At 43.6% G+C, this 20,549-nt stretch overlaps 1 protein-coding gene across 4 annotated transcripts in view; it reads left to right on the top strand.

Moving 5' to 3' along the window:
- Positions 1 to 20,549, top strand: part of si:dkey-71h2.2 (low density lipoprotein receptor adapter protein 1-B) — an 83,017-nt gene that overhangs the window by 27,219 nt on the left and 35,249 nt on the right. For all 4 annotated transcript variants that reach the window (XM_055635540.1, XM_055635541.1, XM_055635542.1 and 1 more), the window contains exon 2: positions 7,639 to 7,781. In XM_055635540.1, coding sequence (XP_055491515.1) covers positions 7,639 to 7,781 — 143 coding nt within the window. The remainder of the gene's footprint in view (positions 1 to 7,638; positions 7,782 to 20,549) is intronic.

Here is a 20,549-nt window from a genome sequence, read left to right as displayed (position 1 = left end):
AGGAAGGTTAAGACGGCTAGCACAGAGTACTATAAGTCCTTTAAAAGAGGGGAGAAGGAGTGGAGAAGGAGTGGAGACACTTTTAAGAAGCCAGCCAACATTTAATAAGCCAGAGATACACAGCTGTGAAGTTTAGCGGGCATTTAACATTATCGGTCGGTTATCCTTGGCTCTGAAAACTCGTGCTTACGTTTTTTTCCCCCAATGAGCCAATGAAAATGCCCGGTCAGCAAAGGCAATTAACTAAAACTACCTACGACTACCTCGACTACCCATAACTACATGGCGACCACAACTACAACTGCACCTACGACTACAGGATTATAGATTCTTTCCATGGCGAAAAATTGAAAAATGGTGAAAAATTTGCGGCGACCATACTGAGGCCGTGACTAGTTCCCAGAATGCGGGAACTCCTCGCGACCATGAAGGAGACTCACCAGAGGCCACCAGCGAGCATGTGGCGACCATGTGGTGAGCGCAGAGTCTCCTGCACGCATCTAAAAAGTAGCCTAAGTGGGACAGGTCCTTAAGGGATAGTGGCAGATGATTCATTTACATTTTTCAATGCTGCAAGAAATACAATTTTGTTTACTTTAGGTGGATAATGCAATTTTGGTAATTTCAGTGACAAATTATGCTATTCTGGAAACTACCAATTAAGAGTTGCATTTGCTTGATGGCTAGGTTTGTATATCAGACACACATTAACATCATTCCCCAACCTGATGCACTTTTAGATCAGTGCTTTGGAAATTAGGTCATATTGTTCTAAGATGTAGCTATCACCAAGCATTCTGCCACTGTCATTTAAAGGAGGCCTCCTGAACAGAACAGAACCTTGGATGAACCATGAGATCCGCACTTTTCTGAAGACCAGACACCGGGCATTCATGTCTGATGATACAGTGGTCTACAAGAAGTCCAGATACGACCTTGGTAAGGCCATCAAAAAGGCCAAAAGGGACTTCTGCTCCAAGCTGGAGGATCAGACGGATGTTCGGCAACTGTGGCGGGGCCTGAATACAATCACTTCCTACAAGGCGAGAACAGGAGGCAGCTCAAATGTCAGCGAAACACGACGAGCTCAATGCGTTTTACGCACGCTTTGATAGGGAGAATACTGATGTGCCTTCTCGAGCCCCCATTCGCTGTGATGGTATTTCAGTCACAGTCACAGAGTCCGACGTCAGAAAATCCTTCAGAGGGGTGAACCCTCGGAAAGCGCCTGGACCTGATGGTATACCCATCAGTGGTGTTCAAAAAACCTGTGCGGACCAACTGGCTGGAGTTTTTACGGACATTTTCAACCTCTCACTTCTGAGGTCTGAGGTTCCCACCTGCTTTAACAGGGCATCAATAATACTGGTGCCCGAGAAGAGTAAGGTGACGTGCCTCAATGACTATTGACCAGTGGCACTAACGTCTGTGGGGATGAAGTGCTTTGAGAGGTTGATCATGGAACAAATCAACTCCTAACTCGACAAAAACCTGGACCCACTGCAGTTCGCTTACCGCCACAACAGATCAACTGTGCATGCAATCTCACTGGCCCTCCACTCCGCTCTGGACCACTTAGACAACAAAAACTCATACTGTTATTCATTGATTACAGCTCGGCATTTAACACAATCATTCCCTCCAAGCTGGTTACCAAACTCGCAGAACTGGGTCTCTGCGCATCCCTCTGCAATTGGATCCTCGACTTCCTCATTCACAGACCACAGTATGTTCGTATTGGTGGAAATGTGTCAGACGTTAACAGTCAGCACAGGAGCACCTCAAGGCTGCGTGCTCAGCCCCCTGCTGTACTCACTCTATACTCATGACTGCGTAGCCGGTCATAGTGTGAACTCCATCATCAAGTTAGCTGATGATACCACTGTTGTGGGACATATCACTGATGGGGACGAGTCAGAGTATAGAAGTGAGATCGACCGACTGACCAAATGGTGCCAGCACAATAACCTGGCCCTCAACACCAACAAAACCAAAACCAAAACTGATTGTTGACTTTGGAAGGGGGAGGATGGGGACCCACAGTCCCATTTATATCAACGGGTCGATGGTGGAAAGGGTCAAGAGCTTCAAATCCTGGGCGTGCATTTCTCTGAAGATCTTTCCTGGTCCGAGAACACTGATGCAATCATAAAGATGCACATCAGCACCTCTACTTCCTGAGAAGATTACGGAGAGTCGGTTTGTCAAGGAGGACTCTCTCTAACTTCAACAGGTGCACAGTAGAGAACATGCTGACCGGTTGCATCGTGGCTTGGTTCGGAAACTTGAGCGCCCTGGAGCGGGAAAGAGTACAAAAAGTAGTAAACACTGCCCAGTCCATCATCGGCTCTCCCGTCCATCGAGGGGATCTATCATAGTCTCTGCCTTAAAAGGGCTGGCATCATCATCAAGGACCCACACCATCCTGGCCACACACTCATCTCCCCACTACCTTCAGGTAGAAGGTACAGGAGCCTGAAGACTGCAACGACCAGGTTCAGGAACAGCTACTTCCCCACAGCCATCAGGCTATTAAACTCGGCTCGGACAACTCTGATCATTAATAGCCAATAATCTGTTTATTTGCACTTTATCAGTTTAATTATTCATCTATGTATATATATATTCATGCAATGGTATATGGACACACTGATCTGTTCAGTATTCGTGCCTACAATGTTCTGGTGTGCTAAAGCAGGGGTGCCAACTCTCACGCTTTGAGCCTGAGAATCACACATTTGGACAAATTCTCACGCCGATCACAAATTTCTCACGCTCTGTTGTGAGAAATTCTGTGATCAACGAAAATTTCAAAACTCATATAAACTGCATGGGCAGTTGATATGAGAGCCGTGTTGGTGTTGGAGAGCCGGGGCTGAAGCAGCGGCAGGGACAGGTGCGGAAAGTCGGGGCTGGCGAGTGTTTGCGAGGCTGGTGAGTCATTCGCTGCAGCTCCGGCCATGGAGCAGCTTCAGTGCAAGAGTCCCAGGCCGTCGGAGGTCGTCGGAAGCGTTGCGCCGCTGCCGTGAGAGTCTCTGTGCCGAAGGGACAGAGACTCTCAAAGGGAGGGGGAGAGAGAGAGAGGGGAAGGAGACAGAGAGTCGGGGGGGGGGGGGGGAGGGGGGAGAGGGGGGTGAAAGGAGAGAGAGGGGGAGAGACAGAGGGGGAGAAAATGGGGAGAGAGAAGAGTGAGAGGAAGATGGGAGAGAGAAGAGAGAGAGAGAGAGAGAGAGAGGGGAGGGAGAGGTGGGAGAGGGGGTGAGAGGGAGGGGGAGGAAGAGAGAGAGAGGGGGAGAGAGGAAGAGAGAGAGGGGGAGAGAGGAAGAGAGAGTGAAGGGAGAGAGGGGTTGGAGAGGGAGGAGGGAGGGTAGCAGAGAAGGAGAGGGAGAGAGGGGGAAGAGAGGGGTGGTAGAGAGAGGGGGAAGAGAGGGGGAAGAGGGAGAGAGGGGGAAAGAGATACGGGGAAAGCGAGAGAGAGGGCAAAGAGGAGAGAGAGATACACCCCCTCCCCCCCCCCCCCCCCCCCTCAGTCGGAAAGCTACCTTGGGCTTGGTCTCTCGCAATTTCTCACTCCCAACTCTCGCCTAATGATGGCTGAAGCAAAGCAAGAATTTCATTGTCGTTCCATGGACACATGACTATAAAACTCTCTTGAACTCTTGTTTGGAACCCAACTCGGGTGTTAATTTCCTCTTAGACAGCTACTAAGGATCAAGGATGACTGGCTTCCACTCGGGGTTTGTGGGTTCCAAGATGTCAATGAGGCCTCTGTGGGAACAGCAGACACTTCTACGTATAGGACAGGAAGTGGTTTCAGGATGGGTAGGTGGGCAGTCTGAGGTTGTGCTCTCATTGTGCTGCTCACACAGAGCTTCTACGTTCTCCCAAGGCAGATCCTTGAGGTTCTCAATGACAAACTGAATGATCCTTCTCTGTTTTGAGCAGTGATGGAGGGTTGGCATGTTGTTCTCCTTTGAAGAAGCTTTAAGAACATCCATGGATTTTTTCCTTTGTCCTCCTATAGTCTTCACCCTGTATAATGGAATGTTTGGGGAGTAGGAACAATGTGGCCAGCCCAACATAGCCCGTTGAGAGTAACCGGGAGCTTGATGTGGGAGAGAATGATGCCATTTGTGGGCTTAAATGAATTTGGAGGATATGCAGACCCCGCATTAGTGAACATTTTCTATGGCTTGAGATGCCTTTGCTCCAGACGGCTGTGCGGGCGCATGAAGTCGCGCGACCTTCGCGGGACCTTCGAGCCCCAACGCGAGGTCGCGTAATTAGCGTGCCAAGGACACGCAAATGGGACAGGGGCTTTACATGCTAACTGGTTATATAAGCCCATCATACCTTCCATGTACTGACCCTTGCCCAAGATCTTGACCTCACCCAAACTCAGATGAGCTTCCAGCATAACCGCTGGCTCACGGTCCCTTAATATCATCAGAACTGCCCAATTCTTTGACCTACTTGGTATTTTTCTTTGCAGGCACTGGAATGATGAATTGCACAAGGGAAAGTGTCTGACACACTTCACTATCACCCAACTGCAGATTAATAGTAATTATTAGAATACAACCATACTGTACTATTGCAATAAATGTGTTTCTTCTCATCATCCTCTCACAACCCCAGTCCCATTCCCACCCCCCCACCCACTCATTGCTGCTACCTTTGACAGAAGGAAAAGAGATTTATGATTGAGTTTGAGGTGGAATCAAAGGTATGGAATAAAGGATAGTAAAGTAACTGAACTTCACAGTGGTATAATTATAGCTAAACTTATTACAACAAAATAAAATTAGAGATTTATTGACATGCCCGAGATGTATATTGAAACTAATGTATAGTAACAGAAACATAGATAATAGGTGCAGGAGTAGGCCATTCGGCCCTTCGAGCCAGCACCCCCATTCAATATGATCATGGCTGATCATCCCCAATCAGTACCCCGTTTCTGCTTTCTATCCCTTGATTCCGTTCACCCTAACAGCTATATCTAACTCTCACGTGAATACATGTATGTAAAAGTATTGATTTTTGTGAATGTATATTGTAAATTAGTATATTCGTTCTTTAATTGTGTATTATTTAAAAATATTTTAAGTCAAATATTGTGCATTACATTTTCTGGGTTAATTCCAGCTTGGCACATATTCTCATGACCCAAGCTACCACATTGTTCTTATCCACAGACAGCCGTGACGTTGTGTGTGGTCACCTATCTCCATCTGCCACTGTTTCTGCCCTTCCCCCACACTCACCTCATGTTTGCAGCCATTACAATGTCCACCAACCTTCAACCATTACAGCAGCTGCATTGTTTCGGCAAGTCATCTGCATCTTTAATATGGTGAGAAAATTAGCTTTCAAAAATACCATTTAAAAATATTTCCTCCAGTCCATATTTGGCCTGACATGGTTGCATGGACTCCTGCCCAAGATATCTCTGGGACTCCTTTATGAGATTCCCACTTAGCACTTGTAATGGATGCTTGCAATTTTTTTTAGACTACTTAGAAAGGTTTTTCATCTGTATATTGGAAAATGAGAAATCTTTCTATATTCAGAAAGACAAAGTGCCTTCCATTGGAGCATGAGCAGAAATCATTTTACACTGTTTAAGTGTGAAATTAAAATAATTAATTCATCTTTAATATTTTTTATTAAATGTTATCGCAATGACTAAAAAAAATTATGAAGCCTTGATTAACATTATTTAAATATTGAAGAAATGAAGACACCGGATCACATTTAATTTTCAGAATATGAAAAGGCCACACCAATTATATAAATATTAAGGAAAATAAATGGTATGTTCTTTGCCAATCTTTCTCGTCAATCTGTTCTGTATTTACTAAACCACCAGCAAATAGGGTTTGAATTTATCCCATGTTGACATTTTAAAATGTATAACTGCAATCATCTCTTCTGACTGTATTTATAGGTACTTTGTCCATTGCTAGATGCTAAAGACCATGGTTATCCCCTTAATATCGACTTTTGTGTTGAAACATGAAAACATTTATGTGCAGATATACTGATAGCGGATATTAGTTGAGAGGATATCGGGAAAATCTCAGTTGCAAAGAATCTAGATAGGAGTCTTTACAAGAAAATCTTTATGCAGAATATCTAATAAGCACGATAGCTAAGAGATCTTTCGACTGAAAACAGCTGGAAAATATTTTATTCTCCTGCTCACTAAGAGAAACAGAACTGTGAAAGAGCAAGAAAGCAGGAGGCAGAGTGTTTCAAGTGTTGTGGTAGTGAAAGAATACAGGAGATTGAAGCAACCAGAATAGTTCTAAACATGGCAATTAAATCATCCCAAAGTCATCTATTTTGCAAAGGAATTTAACAAAAGTGGCGGTGAGCCAGATTTGTATCACGTATTTCTCTGAATTATATGACTGAAATCCAACTCACCTTTGCATGTATCGAGGCTGACAATTCAGTGAAGCACAGTCACAGGTCAGATTGATACATTGATGTATGGAGTTGAGCTGCTGCCCCACAGTTCCAGCAATCTGGGTTGCATCCTGACTTTCAATGCTGTTTGTATTTGCCCGATGTCCCAAAGATATGCAAGTTGTCAGGTTACTTGACCACTGTAAATTGTCCCTTTGTGGTATAAACTGATAGTGGGTGATGGGAGTGTGGTGAGAATAAAGTGAGATTATGTTCATAGATGCTTGGTGGTTGGTGTGGTCTTTTTGTTCTGTAACACTCCACGAGTCTACTAATACCCCCACATGAGATATTGAATGGAAATTCCATCTCTCCTGATGGGTGATTAGTTAATTATAGAGCAGGAAGGTTGTTCCCACTGCTGCAACATCCACTCCTCCCACTTTGCACAATAACTTGGATGTACATTTTTGTTGTTTTCTTGAATAATACTTATGGAATTATCCATTCTCCAGGATTGTAGTGGCACTTTCATCATAAGACATGTGGCATTTCACTGAAACCCAACATCATCTACTGTACAAAAAATACTGTAAATGCCTAGCAGGTCAGACAGCATCCATTGAAATAGAAACCATGTTAAGGGTTTGGGTAGAAGAGACTTTATCAGTTAATTCTGATAAAGGGCCATTGAGCTGAACTATTCTCCCTCTGTTTCTCTTTCCACAGATGCTGCTTAAATGTTGAACATTTCCAGCATTTTTTGTTTTTATTTCAGCTTTCCATGTGCATGTTTTTAATATTTTCACATATTCTGTATCATCTGGAGGACTGTAGGTTTGCTCTAAACTTTCACCCCTTGCTTTGATTGCCTCTCACGACAATGAGGATTTATCTTTTAATAGCGGCTCATACCTTAGTGTAGGATAATTGGCCTTTCCCTGAAGGGGGACATTCGCACTGGCTCTAATGTTGTTATAGTAAATGCAACTGGCACCTGATTACCGGGACCAAAACATTATCTGGAACAGCTCCTTCTTACTTTGGATTTACTTTTTGTAAGCAAAAGGTTCTTCTGCAAATATTTTAATGTTCCTTTTACCTGCAGTATGCCACACACTGATTCTCTCCACTTAACAGTCAACTCGATGAAATCCTTTACTGTTGCTGCCATTGCACGCGGACAGTTGCTGATAACTTTCATTAACATTTTTTTCTCTCCAGAATTGTCGGAAAACTGGACCGATACAAAAGAAACCTTACAAGAAGGGATGGCCTTTCACCTTAAATATCTTGGTGTGACAGCAGTGGACCAACCTAAAGGAGAAGGAATGGCAGCTGCTGCCATTAGACGGATAATTACTGTGGTAAAAGATCATTTTTCAAATATTACTTAATGATTTTGTTCAAAGCTTAGTAGTGAGATGTATATAATTTGCATACAAATAAATATATGACATTACCTCTAGATTCACTAAAATAAATTTAGATTTATGTGACCCAGCCCAATTTAGGGAGCCAGGTACTATCCAACTCCAGATCTAGTGCTACTATAGTGGTGGATGTGGGTCTGTCACCATAACGTGTATGGCTCTGTCATTATACGACACTGAATTATTGTTCTGCTGGATACAGACATGTCAGTGTATAACACTGGGTCCGGTTCTGGCAGGTACAGGCCTGTCACTGTAGAACATCGGTGTGCAGTTGTGTAGATAAGTCAGTTACTGTATTACAGTGAGGTACTGAGTTGGTGGGCACAGATGCTCCACTAGCCCTGACTACAACTCCAATCAGCTGCTTTAAATATCTGGTAGAAACACATGGGTGTAAGACTCTTTACATTACCATCCCTGACAGGGGCCTCTCTTCTAATATTTACCTTTGTTCAAGGCAGGTATGGGTACGTGAATTTGAGGGATTCCACGATAAGGCTGACGGGGTACATTAATGGTGAGGGTGGATAGTGCAGTTTCTGAGTTGAGTAGGAATTGATTTTTTAAAAATCCGACAAGATAGTATGAAGAGGCAGCATGTTGGCTTTAGTGCTTGCCTATTGAGGGTGTAATGCTTCCAAAAATTGGTCTGATTTCAGAAATGGGTAAGTGGAAAATGCTGCATTATGTTTTCTTCTTCCTCTTTCACTTCATATAATTCCTTACCACTTACTTGGTGACAGGAGCTCCAAGGGAACCCAATGCTTCCCAATGCTCCAGGGAACCTCTGCAATGCAGATGGGCTTCTTGTGGTTCTGTCCAAATAGAGTTCACCCCCAATCAATACTTTATTGTTGGAATACACTGTTGGCAACCTAACTCTCCTCCAATCTCTGTAATCTCCTCTAATTTTACCAATCTTAAATCTCTATGAACTTCCAATTCTGACCCCTTAACTAATCCCAGATTTAATTGATTCACCAGTGGCAGTCACACCTTCAGCTGCCAAGGCCCTTGGTTCTGGCATTCTCACCCGAAACCTCTTGCCTCTACACCTTTGTCCATTCAGTGTATAGTCCATTTAGTTATAATCTATTTACTATTGAGGATAATTTTTTTTTTAAATCAAAATCTTTTTTATTTAGTTTTCAGGACATAATGTGCAAAGTTGTCCATAGTGTTACAGACAGAGTGTACGAAAAGAGTAAATACAAAAACAACTTATGGTAACATATAACAAGACACCAACAATAAAAGAAAAATGAGATACCACAAATAATCCCTCCCCAGTCACTGCAAGTAAGCATATGCGAATATCAGCCTGTCACAACAATAATCCACGATAAGTGAAACATAGAAACATAGAAAATAGGTGCAGGAGTAGGCCATTCGGCCCTTCGAGCTTGCACGCCATTCGATATGATCATGGCTGATCATCCAACCGAGTATCCCATCCCTGCCTTCTCTCCATACCCCTGATCCCTTTAGCCACAAGGGCCACATCTAACTCCCTCTTAAATATAGCCAATGAACTGGCCTCAACTACTTTCTGTGGCGGAGAATTCCAGAGATTTATCACTCTCTGTGTGAAAAATGTTTTTCCTCATCTTGGTCCTAAAAGATTTCCCCTTATCCTTAAACTGAGACCCCTTGTTCTGGACTTCCCCAACATCGGGAATAATCTTCCTGCATCTAGCCTGTCCAACCCCTTAAGAATTTTGTAAGTTTCTATAAGATCCCCCCTCAATCTTCTAAAATCTAGCGTGTACAAGCCGAGTCCATCCAGTCTTTCTTCATATGAAAGTCCTGACATCCCAGGAATCAGTCTGGTGAACCTTCTCTGTACTTCCTCTATGGCAAGAATGTCTTTCCTCAGATTTGGAGACCAAAACTGTATGCAATATTCCAGGTGTGGTCTCACCAATACCCTGTACAACTGCAGTAGAACCTCCCTGCTCTTATACTCAAATCCTTTTGCTATGAATGCTAACATACCATTTGCTTTCTTCACTGCCTGCTGCACCTGCATGCCTACTTTCAATGACTGGTGTACCATGACACCCAGGTCTCGTTGCATCTCCCCTTTTCCTAATCGGCTGAATGGGTAGACTGTTAAGCTGTTAAACTGTGTTTGATGATCAAGCATTTACAAAGTCTGGAATGCATTTAAAAAAGGTTTCCACGCTTTCTGAAACCTTCCAATTGAATGTTGAAATGAGTACCTGATTTTCTCGAGCTTTAGGCAGGCCATAATATCTGTCAGCCATTGTGTCGGAGTGGGCGGGGTGGGTTCCGTCCACCTGAGCAGGATTGTTCGCCGAGCCAGAAGAGAAGCAAAATATATAGTGTGGCATTTATCTGCAGTTAATCTAACCTCCTCACCAGTGACCCCAAAAAGAGCGATTAGAGGCTTTGGTTCCAATTTGATGTTTAACACCTGGGATAATGTATGAAAAACGTCTAGCCAGAACTTGTTAAGGCTGGGGCATGACCAATACATAGGGATAAGAGAGGCTTCAGAAATTGTACATTTAACACAGAATGGACTAACCTCAGGGTAAAAAGTAGATAATTTGGCTGTTGAGATATGAGACCTATGTACCACTTTGAATTGGATCAGACAGTGACGAGCACATAGAGAGATGGAATTAACCAGTTTAAGAATGGAACTCCATGTATCTTCCGAGAGAGAGGAGCCCAAGTCTTCCTCCCATGCTGCCTTGAGCTTGTCCATGGGGGCACGCCTTAGATCCAACATCCTGCCATATAAAGCTGAGACAAGTCTATTCTGAGATGGGTTTAAAGAAAGAACTGTATCAACAAGGGTTGTGTCTATTGGTATAAACGAGCAGAGCAGTTTATAGAACACATAATGTCTTGTTTGCAGGTATCAGAAAAAGTCTGACTTTGGAAGATTGAATTTGTTGATTAATTGTTCAAATGGTGCTACAGTGTTACCCATAAGCAGGTCCTTGAAGTGCACAATACCCTTCCTATGCCATTCTTTAAAGACAGTGTCCTGAGTTGTTGGTTTAAAAAGGTGGTTTAATGCAATAGGGCTCAGTAGAGAAAGGTTATGCAACCCAAAACATTTCCTGAATTGAACCCATATCCTCAAAGAGTGTTTAACCACTGGGCTTTTTACAGATTTAATTAAGTGGAAGTGAGGAACCAAGTAGGACAGGTATGGACATATTATTATCTGTGTGTAGTTCCATGACTACCCAGTCAGGGCAATCGGGCTGGCTGTGAAAGAAAGACCAAAATGCAAGGCAGCGCAGGTTAGCAGCCCAGTAATATAAGCAAATTTGAAGTTGGGCCTTACTAAGATGAAGCCTCTAACCTCTCCCATGTATTGGAGGAAATAATTGAGTCAAGATGGTCAAAGAAAGACCTGGGGAAAAAAACCGGTAAGTCCTGAAAAAGGTACAAAAATTTTGGTTAAATGGTCATTTTGATTGAATTTATCCGACCGACAAGTGACATTGACAGGTGTTTGATCTGGTTTAACAGAATTATAAAATTCTCTTTGAAAAGATCCTTGTGTTTCCTCATAACTGAAAATGCCCAAGTATGAGAGCTTGTTTTTTTTCAATTTTGCATGGCAAGTTGGTAAGATCAGAGGGTTGTACTTCATAGTTAATGGGAAACAGTTTGTTTTTTCCAAGATTTATCTTATAACCTGAAAATAGACCAAAATTATTGAGCAGTGACATAGCAGAATGCAGAGAGGTGCCTGGCTTTGAGACAAAAAGCAAAAGGTCATCAGCATATTGTGAGACCTTATGCTGTGTGCTACCCCTCCAAATACTAGCTATGGCCTCACAGCTGCAAAAGGCCATGGCAAGTGGTTCGATGGCCAAGTCAAAAAGCATGGGGATCAGAGGACACCCCTGGCGGGTTCCATGATGCAAGTCGAACTATTTAGGACTATTCATTGTAAAAACTGCGCACCTTTCAACATGGTGGATGCTTTAATGAAGGCAAAACACTCAAGACATTTGTGTGAAATAGTGTCCTTTTATGGAACCTCATTCTGTTTTGCAAGCCGAGAAATTCAGCATTGCATGTACTTGGGTCAAAATATTATATTAAGTATTATTAAACCAATTGGCCGGCATTCTGGCAATCTTGCAGTCATATTCGAAAAAGAGAATATTTTTAGAGATTTATGATGGCATTGCATTAAATCATTCGATGTAGATTTTTCACTAGCTCAACCTTTAATCAAATTCATTATCCAACCATGGAAGCAACTCTGTCAGGCCAATTTCATGAACTAATTGATAAAACACTGCAGCAACTGTCCCCATTACAAATGAGAAATAGGTGCTTAGACAGATAACCTACTTAAAGGAATGTGTTCTTCACCTTCATAGTTATGATTTAATTTGTGAATTAAATATATAGATTTAAAAGCAGTATGACGTAAGAAAATCTTGCCGTAAAATATCATGGAATGGTAGCTGACTGACACAGCTGAGAGACACGGGATAGTACAAGCGGAAGTTCGGGTAAAGCACAGCTGCCGCACATCCAACAGTGAATCGAAGACGATGTGAATAGAAGATTGTGAGACATTGTTTGTGGCTTTACCCAAATGAAATTACATGCACTTGGATACAGACTACGATCAGGAGACTGCTTCCTGTAGCTAAGCTAGAATGAGAACATTTAAAATTAGAGCACTGATTCAGGAATGCCGAGTGTATTCTGGTTAAATATCCAAAAACTAATTTGTGTTACAAACAAATTACAAGTTATTTCATAACATGAGCAAAATTATATTGTTGGGTTATGCTTACTTAATTATTAAAAGGGGTGTATTTTTTTTAATGTGCATTTAGGAGAGGTCTGTGATCCAATATATAGATCGCACTACTAGAGAAGGGGCAGGAGTGGATTTAATCTTGGGAATGTAACTGGGAATGTGTTGGAAGTGTCAGTGGGAGAACATTTTGGAGATGGTGACAATAACTGCATGTTTCAAGGTAGTTAGGAAAAGGATAAGAACGGTATGGAAATTAAAATGCTGAATTGAGGGAAGGCAGATTTGAATATTGTGAGACAGGAGTTGGCATGGCCGACTGGAAGGAGCTATGTGAAGGTAAGAGTACACCCAACAAATGGGAGCCACTCAGAAGTGAAATTATGAGAGCAATGTGTTCCTTTGAGATGGTAAGGACAGAAAGTCCAAGAAATCCTAGATGTTAAGAAATATGGAAGGTCGAATGAAGGTAGGGGAAAAAAAGCACAAAGTAAGTATAGAGATTTGAAAAAGGGGAGGTTTTTAATGGCTATAAAACACGTTGAGATCATTTATTAAAGATAAAAAATCAGCAGTGCAAAGATAAGCGTGAAATATCAGTAACTAACAATATTAAGGACAATCCCAAAGCACTTTAGAAGTATATTAAGGACAGCTATGGAAAAAAAAGGGTCCATTAGAGACCTAAGAGACGAACTGTGTGTGGAAACAGAGGAAGTCAGTGGGGTCTTAAATGATTACTTTAATCTTCTTTCGCTGAGGAGGGCAGAGAGGGAGGTGGTGAAATTATAAAACATTATCATTAAAGAGGTGATAATAGATTTCTTAGAATTTTCTATCCAGTGGGCATTTGTAATCTGGAACACACTGCCTGACTTGGTAGAGGAGGCAGAGAATGACAAGACACTTACCTGAACCAACAGATCATATGCTGGTAAATAGGATGTATTGTTGGGTACATGATAATCAGCATCATGTGTTTAAAAGCCTATCTCGGTGCTATAGTATTCTGGAAATTAATTTCATAGTAGAATATAGCTCAACTAGAGTGCAAGTAAGTGCATATACAGGTGCACAACCTTTTATCCGAAAGCCTTGGGACCAGATACTTTTCGTAATTCGGAATTTTTCGGCTTTCGGAATGGAAGATTTTTAGCGTAGATTTTAACGGCTGGCTCAGTGGTAGAGTGCTCGGCTCATATCCACAAGGTCCCGGCAGTTACTCGATCGCGAGTTTGAGTCTTCAATGGAGTTTTTTCTTGCAGAATAGGAGAGAATAGGGAGGGTTAGGCTGGGATCATTCTCTGCGAGATGATCTTAGTGCGGGAGACAAGTGTAGGAGAGGTGTACTGACTGTGTGGGCAGAACTTCGGAAGTGATTGCCCACCATTCTCAAAAGCCGCTGTGTCTCCCTGTTCCTGGGTTTGCAGGGGGCGATCAAACAGCACAATACCCCCCTCCCCCTCCAACTCCAGAGGAATCCGCTCCCCGATGGTCCGCGATAAGTGACAGTTCGCCCACAGCCCGAGCTGCGCCACACCCCAAGAACAAGACAACCTTGCACAACATCAGCTTCTGCCCCTACGTGTTCCTCTGGAGTTGGAGCGGGGCTGGAGTTGCTGATCTGGGATCTCCGTGCTTGCAGTGGGCCTGGGGGTCGATGTCCCGATGAGGGGGCGCAGCTTGGGCTGTGGGCGAACTGCCACTTGTTGCCGTAGCGGACCATCGGGGAGCGGCTTCTGGTGGTCCTGACGACTCTCAGCTCCTGTCCAGGGGGATGGCCGGAGACGTCAGGACCAACAGGAACCCACTCCCCGATGGGCCGCTACAGCGACAAGTGGCAGTTCGCCCACAGCCCGAGCTGCGCCCCCTCATCCGCAACCCGGGTTCCTCTGGAGTTGGAACGGGGCTAGGCTAGAGTTGCTGCTGGCTGTGAGTCTCTGGGATCTCCGTGCTTGCAGTCGGTGTCCCGTTGGTCCTGACGTCTCCGGCCACCCCCTGGACAGGAGCTGAGACTGGGAACTGTACCGCCCTTGCCCCCTCCCTCTGCAACTGCAAACAACCCCACTCTCCTGCTCACCTGCAAGGGCGGTACAGTTCCCAGTTTCAGCTCCTGTGCAGGGAGGTGGCCGGAGACATCACAGCCCGAGCTGCGCCCCCTCATCCGCAACCCCAAGACCTTGCACACCATCAGCTTGCACACCATGTACCTTGCACACCATCAGCTTCTGTCCCTACGGAGAGCGTGCTCCTCTGGAGTTGGAACGGGGCTGGGCTGCTGCTGGCTGTGGGTCTCTGGGATCTCCGTGCTTACAGTGGGCCTGGGGGTCGGTGTCCCGTTGGTCCTGACGTCTCCGGTGACTGGCACTGACCTGCTGGCATCACCGACATAAAGACAGTGCAAAGCCCCCGCGCCGGTGCAATGGGCGGGGAGCTGGAGAGGGGAGGGAAGGGGTCACACACATGGCCGGGAAGCAGAGGTGTGTAGGTGGGGTGAAACTGAAGGGAGCGACAATATGCTGCTGCCTGCCCGCTGAGTTAAAAAGTTCCCATGCAAGACTCACGATACACTGTGTATCGTGAGTCTACCGTGGGAACTTTTTAATTCAGCGGGCAAGCAGCAGCAGATTGTCAATTATTAACCCTCCCGCGCAATATACCCTCACCTTCTCTTTTATGAATGGGGATTTAGTTCCCCTTTCTTCGAGGACCGACCGGAGTTTCCACTGTCACCTCTGCGGGCCGCCCTAGGTGAACGTCTTCAAGGACCGAAAAAATGTCCACTATGTCCACTCCGGAGCTTTTCGTTATTTGGAATTTCGGATAAAACATTGTGCACCTGTAATAGAGTTACATTATTATCTTTATCGAGGGTGCAAGTATTGGCCAGTGGAACCAGCTGAATAGTATAATGTTGAGAGGAAATTGATGTGAATAACTTCCCCTTGCATATGATAACAGAGCGTTCTCATTTCTAGACTTTTTATTAATGGGCTCAGTACCTAGCGCAGTTACCAGCATCTGTGGGTTTTCCATTTGTTTATCATTCATTCTTTACAATTGTCAGTCATAAAAGTGAATTAGACACCTTGTGTGTTAAATTAAGATTTGAGGTTATTTACCTTGGCCCATTAGTCTTTTAACAAGGCAAATATTTTTTAATAGAAAAGAAGGATTTAATTAATTCTTATGGGTTGGATTTCTGTAGATTGTACCATGCAGTAGCCGCTTGCACGTGCATGTGCGCTTGTGACATTTGCATTGATTATTACTACTTGGGTCCTAGGTAAAAAGACATTCAACAATTAAAATCCATGTCCTGCAGCCTAGTCCTCATTTGCAAAAAGTCCACTTATTTATCAGCATTCCTCAGACAATCATTAGGATGACCAGATCTCGCGCTGTTATAAAATTGGTGCAGAGAACACAGACTTTAATCTGCGTTACATAGAATTGTATCACAGTTGTGTGACTTCTGATGCATAGAAAACATCTCATTCCCAAACGTAACAACAAACGTATAATCATCACTTTCAATGGTGCAAAATATTCCAAAGCTCTTCATCAGAAGTGAACAAAAATGATTTTGAGGATTACTTTCACGGTGAAATCTGGAGCTTACTGGTCAAGCACCTGAAGGTACAAATGGCAGCAATGAGCTACTTAAAATTGGAGATGAAAGTTAGACCAGATGTTAAGGAACACCAAGATCTTGGACAATATCTAAAACCGGAGGATTGCATTATATGGGTAGGCAAGACCATGGATACATTTAAACATAAAGATGAGAGTTTTAAAATGGAGGCATGGCTGAATTGAGAACATACCTCATGTAAATATATAATGAAATACCACAAATCTCAAATTGATCAGAAAACCCTCTTATTAATTGATGCTTCATAATAGGGCAGTAGTTGTTATATCACAGAACAGACCAATAAAAAGTGAAAATGAACCAGCTGGGGTTTCCATGATGACTGCTACATAGTTAGCACTGATGGAAAGTGTGGGAGAAGACATAATGTGATGATTAGTATTATACTTTGCAATCAAATGAGCAGTCAGTGCTCACTGTTTGCATAGATGCAAATAATGGTGTATGAGCAACTGCACCTGATTCTGACAGAATCACCCATAGCAGGTTAAAGCCTCATTAATTGTCTCTTTAAAATACACACTTCAATACAGTTAATGTATTATTTGGCAAGCTATTCAATCGATTAAAAGCCATGATTTTCAGAATGAATAGCAAAATAATTTTCAGCTTCCATTTTGGAAATTATATTTATAACCTTTCCCACTATGGGTCATTGTTATGGTCAATACATATATAATGCAATCCTTAACAATTCTGTGATGTTGCCTAATTAAAAAAACAGGGTCTATTTCTCACTGGCAGTTTTAGTTATTAAATCCAGATGGTTACAGAATCATAGATTCATACAGTCATAGAGTGATACAGTGTGGAAACAATCCCTTTGGCCCAACTCGCCCACACCGGCCAACAAAGTCCCAGCTACCCTAGTCCCACTTGCCTGCACTTGGTACATCTATATTACTAAAAGTCTGTTCTTGACCGGTTTTGGCCATCTGTGCTGTGATTTCCGAGAGAACGCCGCCACCTACGGCCGTCATTTTTGGCCACCTTGCTCAGAGCCCCCCTCCACCGAATGTGTGCTGAGGATTTTTCCCGTCGATTAAAAATAACAGAGATATTAATGTTTTTACAAAATTCCCCATTTTCTCTGCTGCCCCCGCTGGCGGCAGGGGGGAGGGACTATAAAACCAGGAAGTGGTGTGCCACACAGTCTCTTCAAGATGGAGGAAGGCAGAGGGTCACGTTTCTCTGAGCTGTGAATAACACTGAACACATGTCTACTCAAATGTAAGTGCCCTTAGTGGTTCTAAAATGCTTGCAGAATGTGTCTATTGGTTCTAAAGCTTGCAAAATATGTCTATAGGTTCTAAAGATGGCAAAAATATGTCTATTGGTTCTAAAGCTTGCAAAAAAAAATGTCTATTGGTTCTAAAGCTTGCCAAAAAATGGCTATTGGTTCTAAAACTACTTACTGCAAATGGTGGCACGAAGTTGAAAGGCACTACTTACTGCAAATGGTGGCTTGGGAGCTTTGGCTTGAAGTTGAAAGGCACTATTACTGCAAATGGTGGCTTGGGAGCTTTGACTTGAAGTTGAAAGGCACCACTTACTGCAAATAATGGCGGGTGTGTCTTGAAGTTGAAAGGCACTGCTTACTGCAAATGGTGGCTTGGTTGCTTTGACTTGAAGTTGATAGGCTCTATTACTGCGAATGGTGTCTTGGTTGCTTTGGCTTGAAGTTGAAAGGCACTACTTACTGCAAGTGGTAGCATGATGTTGAAAGGCACTACTTACTGCAGATGGTGGCTTGGGTGCAATGGCTTGAAGTTAAAATGCATTACTTACTGCAAATGGGGGCGTGGGTGCATTGGCTTGAAGTTGAAAGGCACTACTTACTGCAAATTGTGGCTTGGGTGCTTTGGCATTAAGTTGAAAGGCACTGCAAATGGTGGCATGAAGTTGAAAGGCACTACTTACTGCAAGTGGTGGCTTGGGAGCTTTGGTTTGAAGTTGAAAGGCACTAACTGCAAATGGTGGCTTGGTTGCTTTGGTTTGAAGTTGAAAGGCACTACTTACTGCAAATGGTGGTTTGGATGCTTTGGCTTGAAGTTGAAAGGCACCTCTTACTGCTAATGGTGGCTTGGGTGTGGCTTGGGTGTGGTTTGAAGTTGTAAGCCACTACTTACTGCAAGCGGTGGCGTGGGTGCATTGGCTTGAAGTTGAAAGGCACCACTTACTGCAAATGGTGGCATGAAGTTGAAAGGCACTACTTTCTGCAAATGGCGGCTTGGGTGCTTTGGCTTGAAGTTAAAAGGCACTACTGTAAATCCACTTACTTCCTGTTTGCACTGTATATTGATTTTAGATAAAACGCTACCACTTACGGCTGTGATTTTTGGCCATCTTACCCAGTCCCCCTCCACTGAGCAGATGCAGAGAATTCTTCCCATCAATGAAAAATAAAAGTGTTATTAGTTTTTAAAAAAATGTTGAGAATCTCTCTCCTGTCAATCACTCCATGAAAGCCACACCTTTTCCGGTGGGGGAGGGAAGGGTTATAAAACCCGGAAATATGGGTGTGGCTCAGTCTCTGCAAGGTGGAGGAGGGAGAGGTCATGACCCGCTGTCTTTAGTGGCTTTGCACCCTACTTCAAATGGTATGAAACTGCACTTGAATTTGGTGGCCTTGCACCCTGCTAGAAGTGGTAAGAAACTGCACTTGAATTTGGTGGCCTTATACCCTGCTTGAAATAGAATTTCAAGGATTAGCCGTGAGTCAACTACCAGCCCACCAGCCGTATGTGAGTGAGTTGCCAGCATAACAGGCTTGATTGACTGAGACGCCAGCCCAAGAATCCATTTGGCGCACAATTTGCATATGAGCCCTCTGGAAACCAGTCCCTTCAGCCCACAACACCCATACTAGCGCTCCAGAAAGCCCCACCCCCAACTGGCCACCAATATTAGAATTGGTGGAGAGGTGGAATATTGCGTTGGATGACCAGCCCTCCTGTGTGATGCTGGGACCCAACGGGTCCCACTTAGTCTAGTAACCCTCTAAACATGTCCTATCCATGTACCTGTCCAACGATGGGATAGTCCCAGCCTCAACTACCTCCTCTGGCAGCTTGTTCCATACGCCCACCACTCTCTGTTTGAAAAAGTTACCCCTGGTATTCCTATTAAATCTTTTCCCCTTCACCTTGAACCTATGTCCTCTGGTCCTCGATTCCCCTACTGTGGGTAAAAGATTCTGTGAATCTACCCGATCTATTCCTCTCATGATTTTAAATCTCTATAAGATCTCCCCTCATCCTCCCATGCTCCATGGAATAGATACCCAGCCTACTTAACCTCTCCCTATAGCTCACACCCTCTAGTCCTGGCAACATCCTTGTAAATCTTTTCTGAACCCTTTCAAGCTTGACAATATCTTTCCTATTACATGGTGCCCAGAACTGAACATAATATTCTAAATGCGGTCTCACCAACGTCTTATACAACTGCAACATGACCTCCCAACTTCTATACTCAATAGGTACACAAAAAAGCTGGAGAAACTCAGCGGGTGCAGCAGCATCTATGGAGCGAAGGAAATAGGCAACGTTTGGGGCCAAAACCCTTCTTCAGACCAGAAGGCTCCATAGATGCTGCTGCACCCGCTGAGTTTCTCCAGCTTTTTTGTGTATCTTCGATTTTCCAGCATCTGCAGTTCTTTAACATTTCTATACTCAATACTCTGACTGATGGCCAATGTGCCAAAACCCTTCTTTACCACCTTATCTACCCGTGACTCGACCTTCAAGGAACCATGCACTTGTACTCCTAGATCCCTCTGCTCTACAACACTACCCAGAGGCATACCATTTACTGTGTGGGGGTGCTGCCCTTGTTTGACACCCCAAAATGCAACACCTCACACTTCTCTGTATTAAATTCCATGAACCATTACTCCACCCACATGGCCAATCAATTCACATCCTGCTGCAATCGTTCACAATCTTCTTCACTATCTACAAAACCACTAACTTTTCTATCATCAACTAGTATTAAACCTAAAACCTTAAACTTGAACCAAATAGTATCTTATCTTGTTGCAGTACTTAATAACCATATAAAAGATAACAATTTAATGAATATATTGTGTGTTGGAAGGAACTGCAGATGCTGGTTTATACCAATGATAGACACAAAATGCTGGAGGAACTCAGCGGGTCAGGTAGCATCTGTGGAGAAAAGAAATAGGCGACGTTTCTGGTCAGAACCCTTCCCGAAAAGTCACCTATTCATTTTCTCTAGAGATGCTGCCTAAACTGCAGAGTTTCCCCAGCAT

This window comes from Leucoraja erinacea, chromosome 5 (genome assembly GCF_028641065.1).
Source record: "Leucoraja erinacea ecotype New England chromosome 5, Leri_hhj_1, whole genome shotgun sequence".
NCBI classification, from domain to species: domain Eukaryota; kingdom Metazoa; phylum Chordata; class Chondrichthyes; order Rajiformes; family Rajidae; genus Leucoraja; species Leucoraja erinaceus.
The sequence above is the reverse complement of the archived record's forward strand: the minus strand, read 5'-3'. Positions and strand labels throughout refer to the sequence as shown.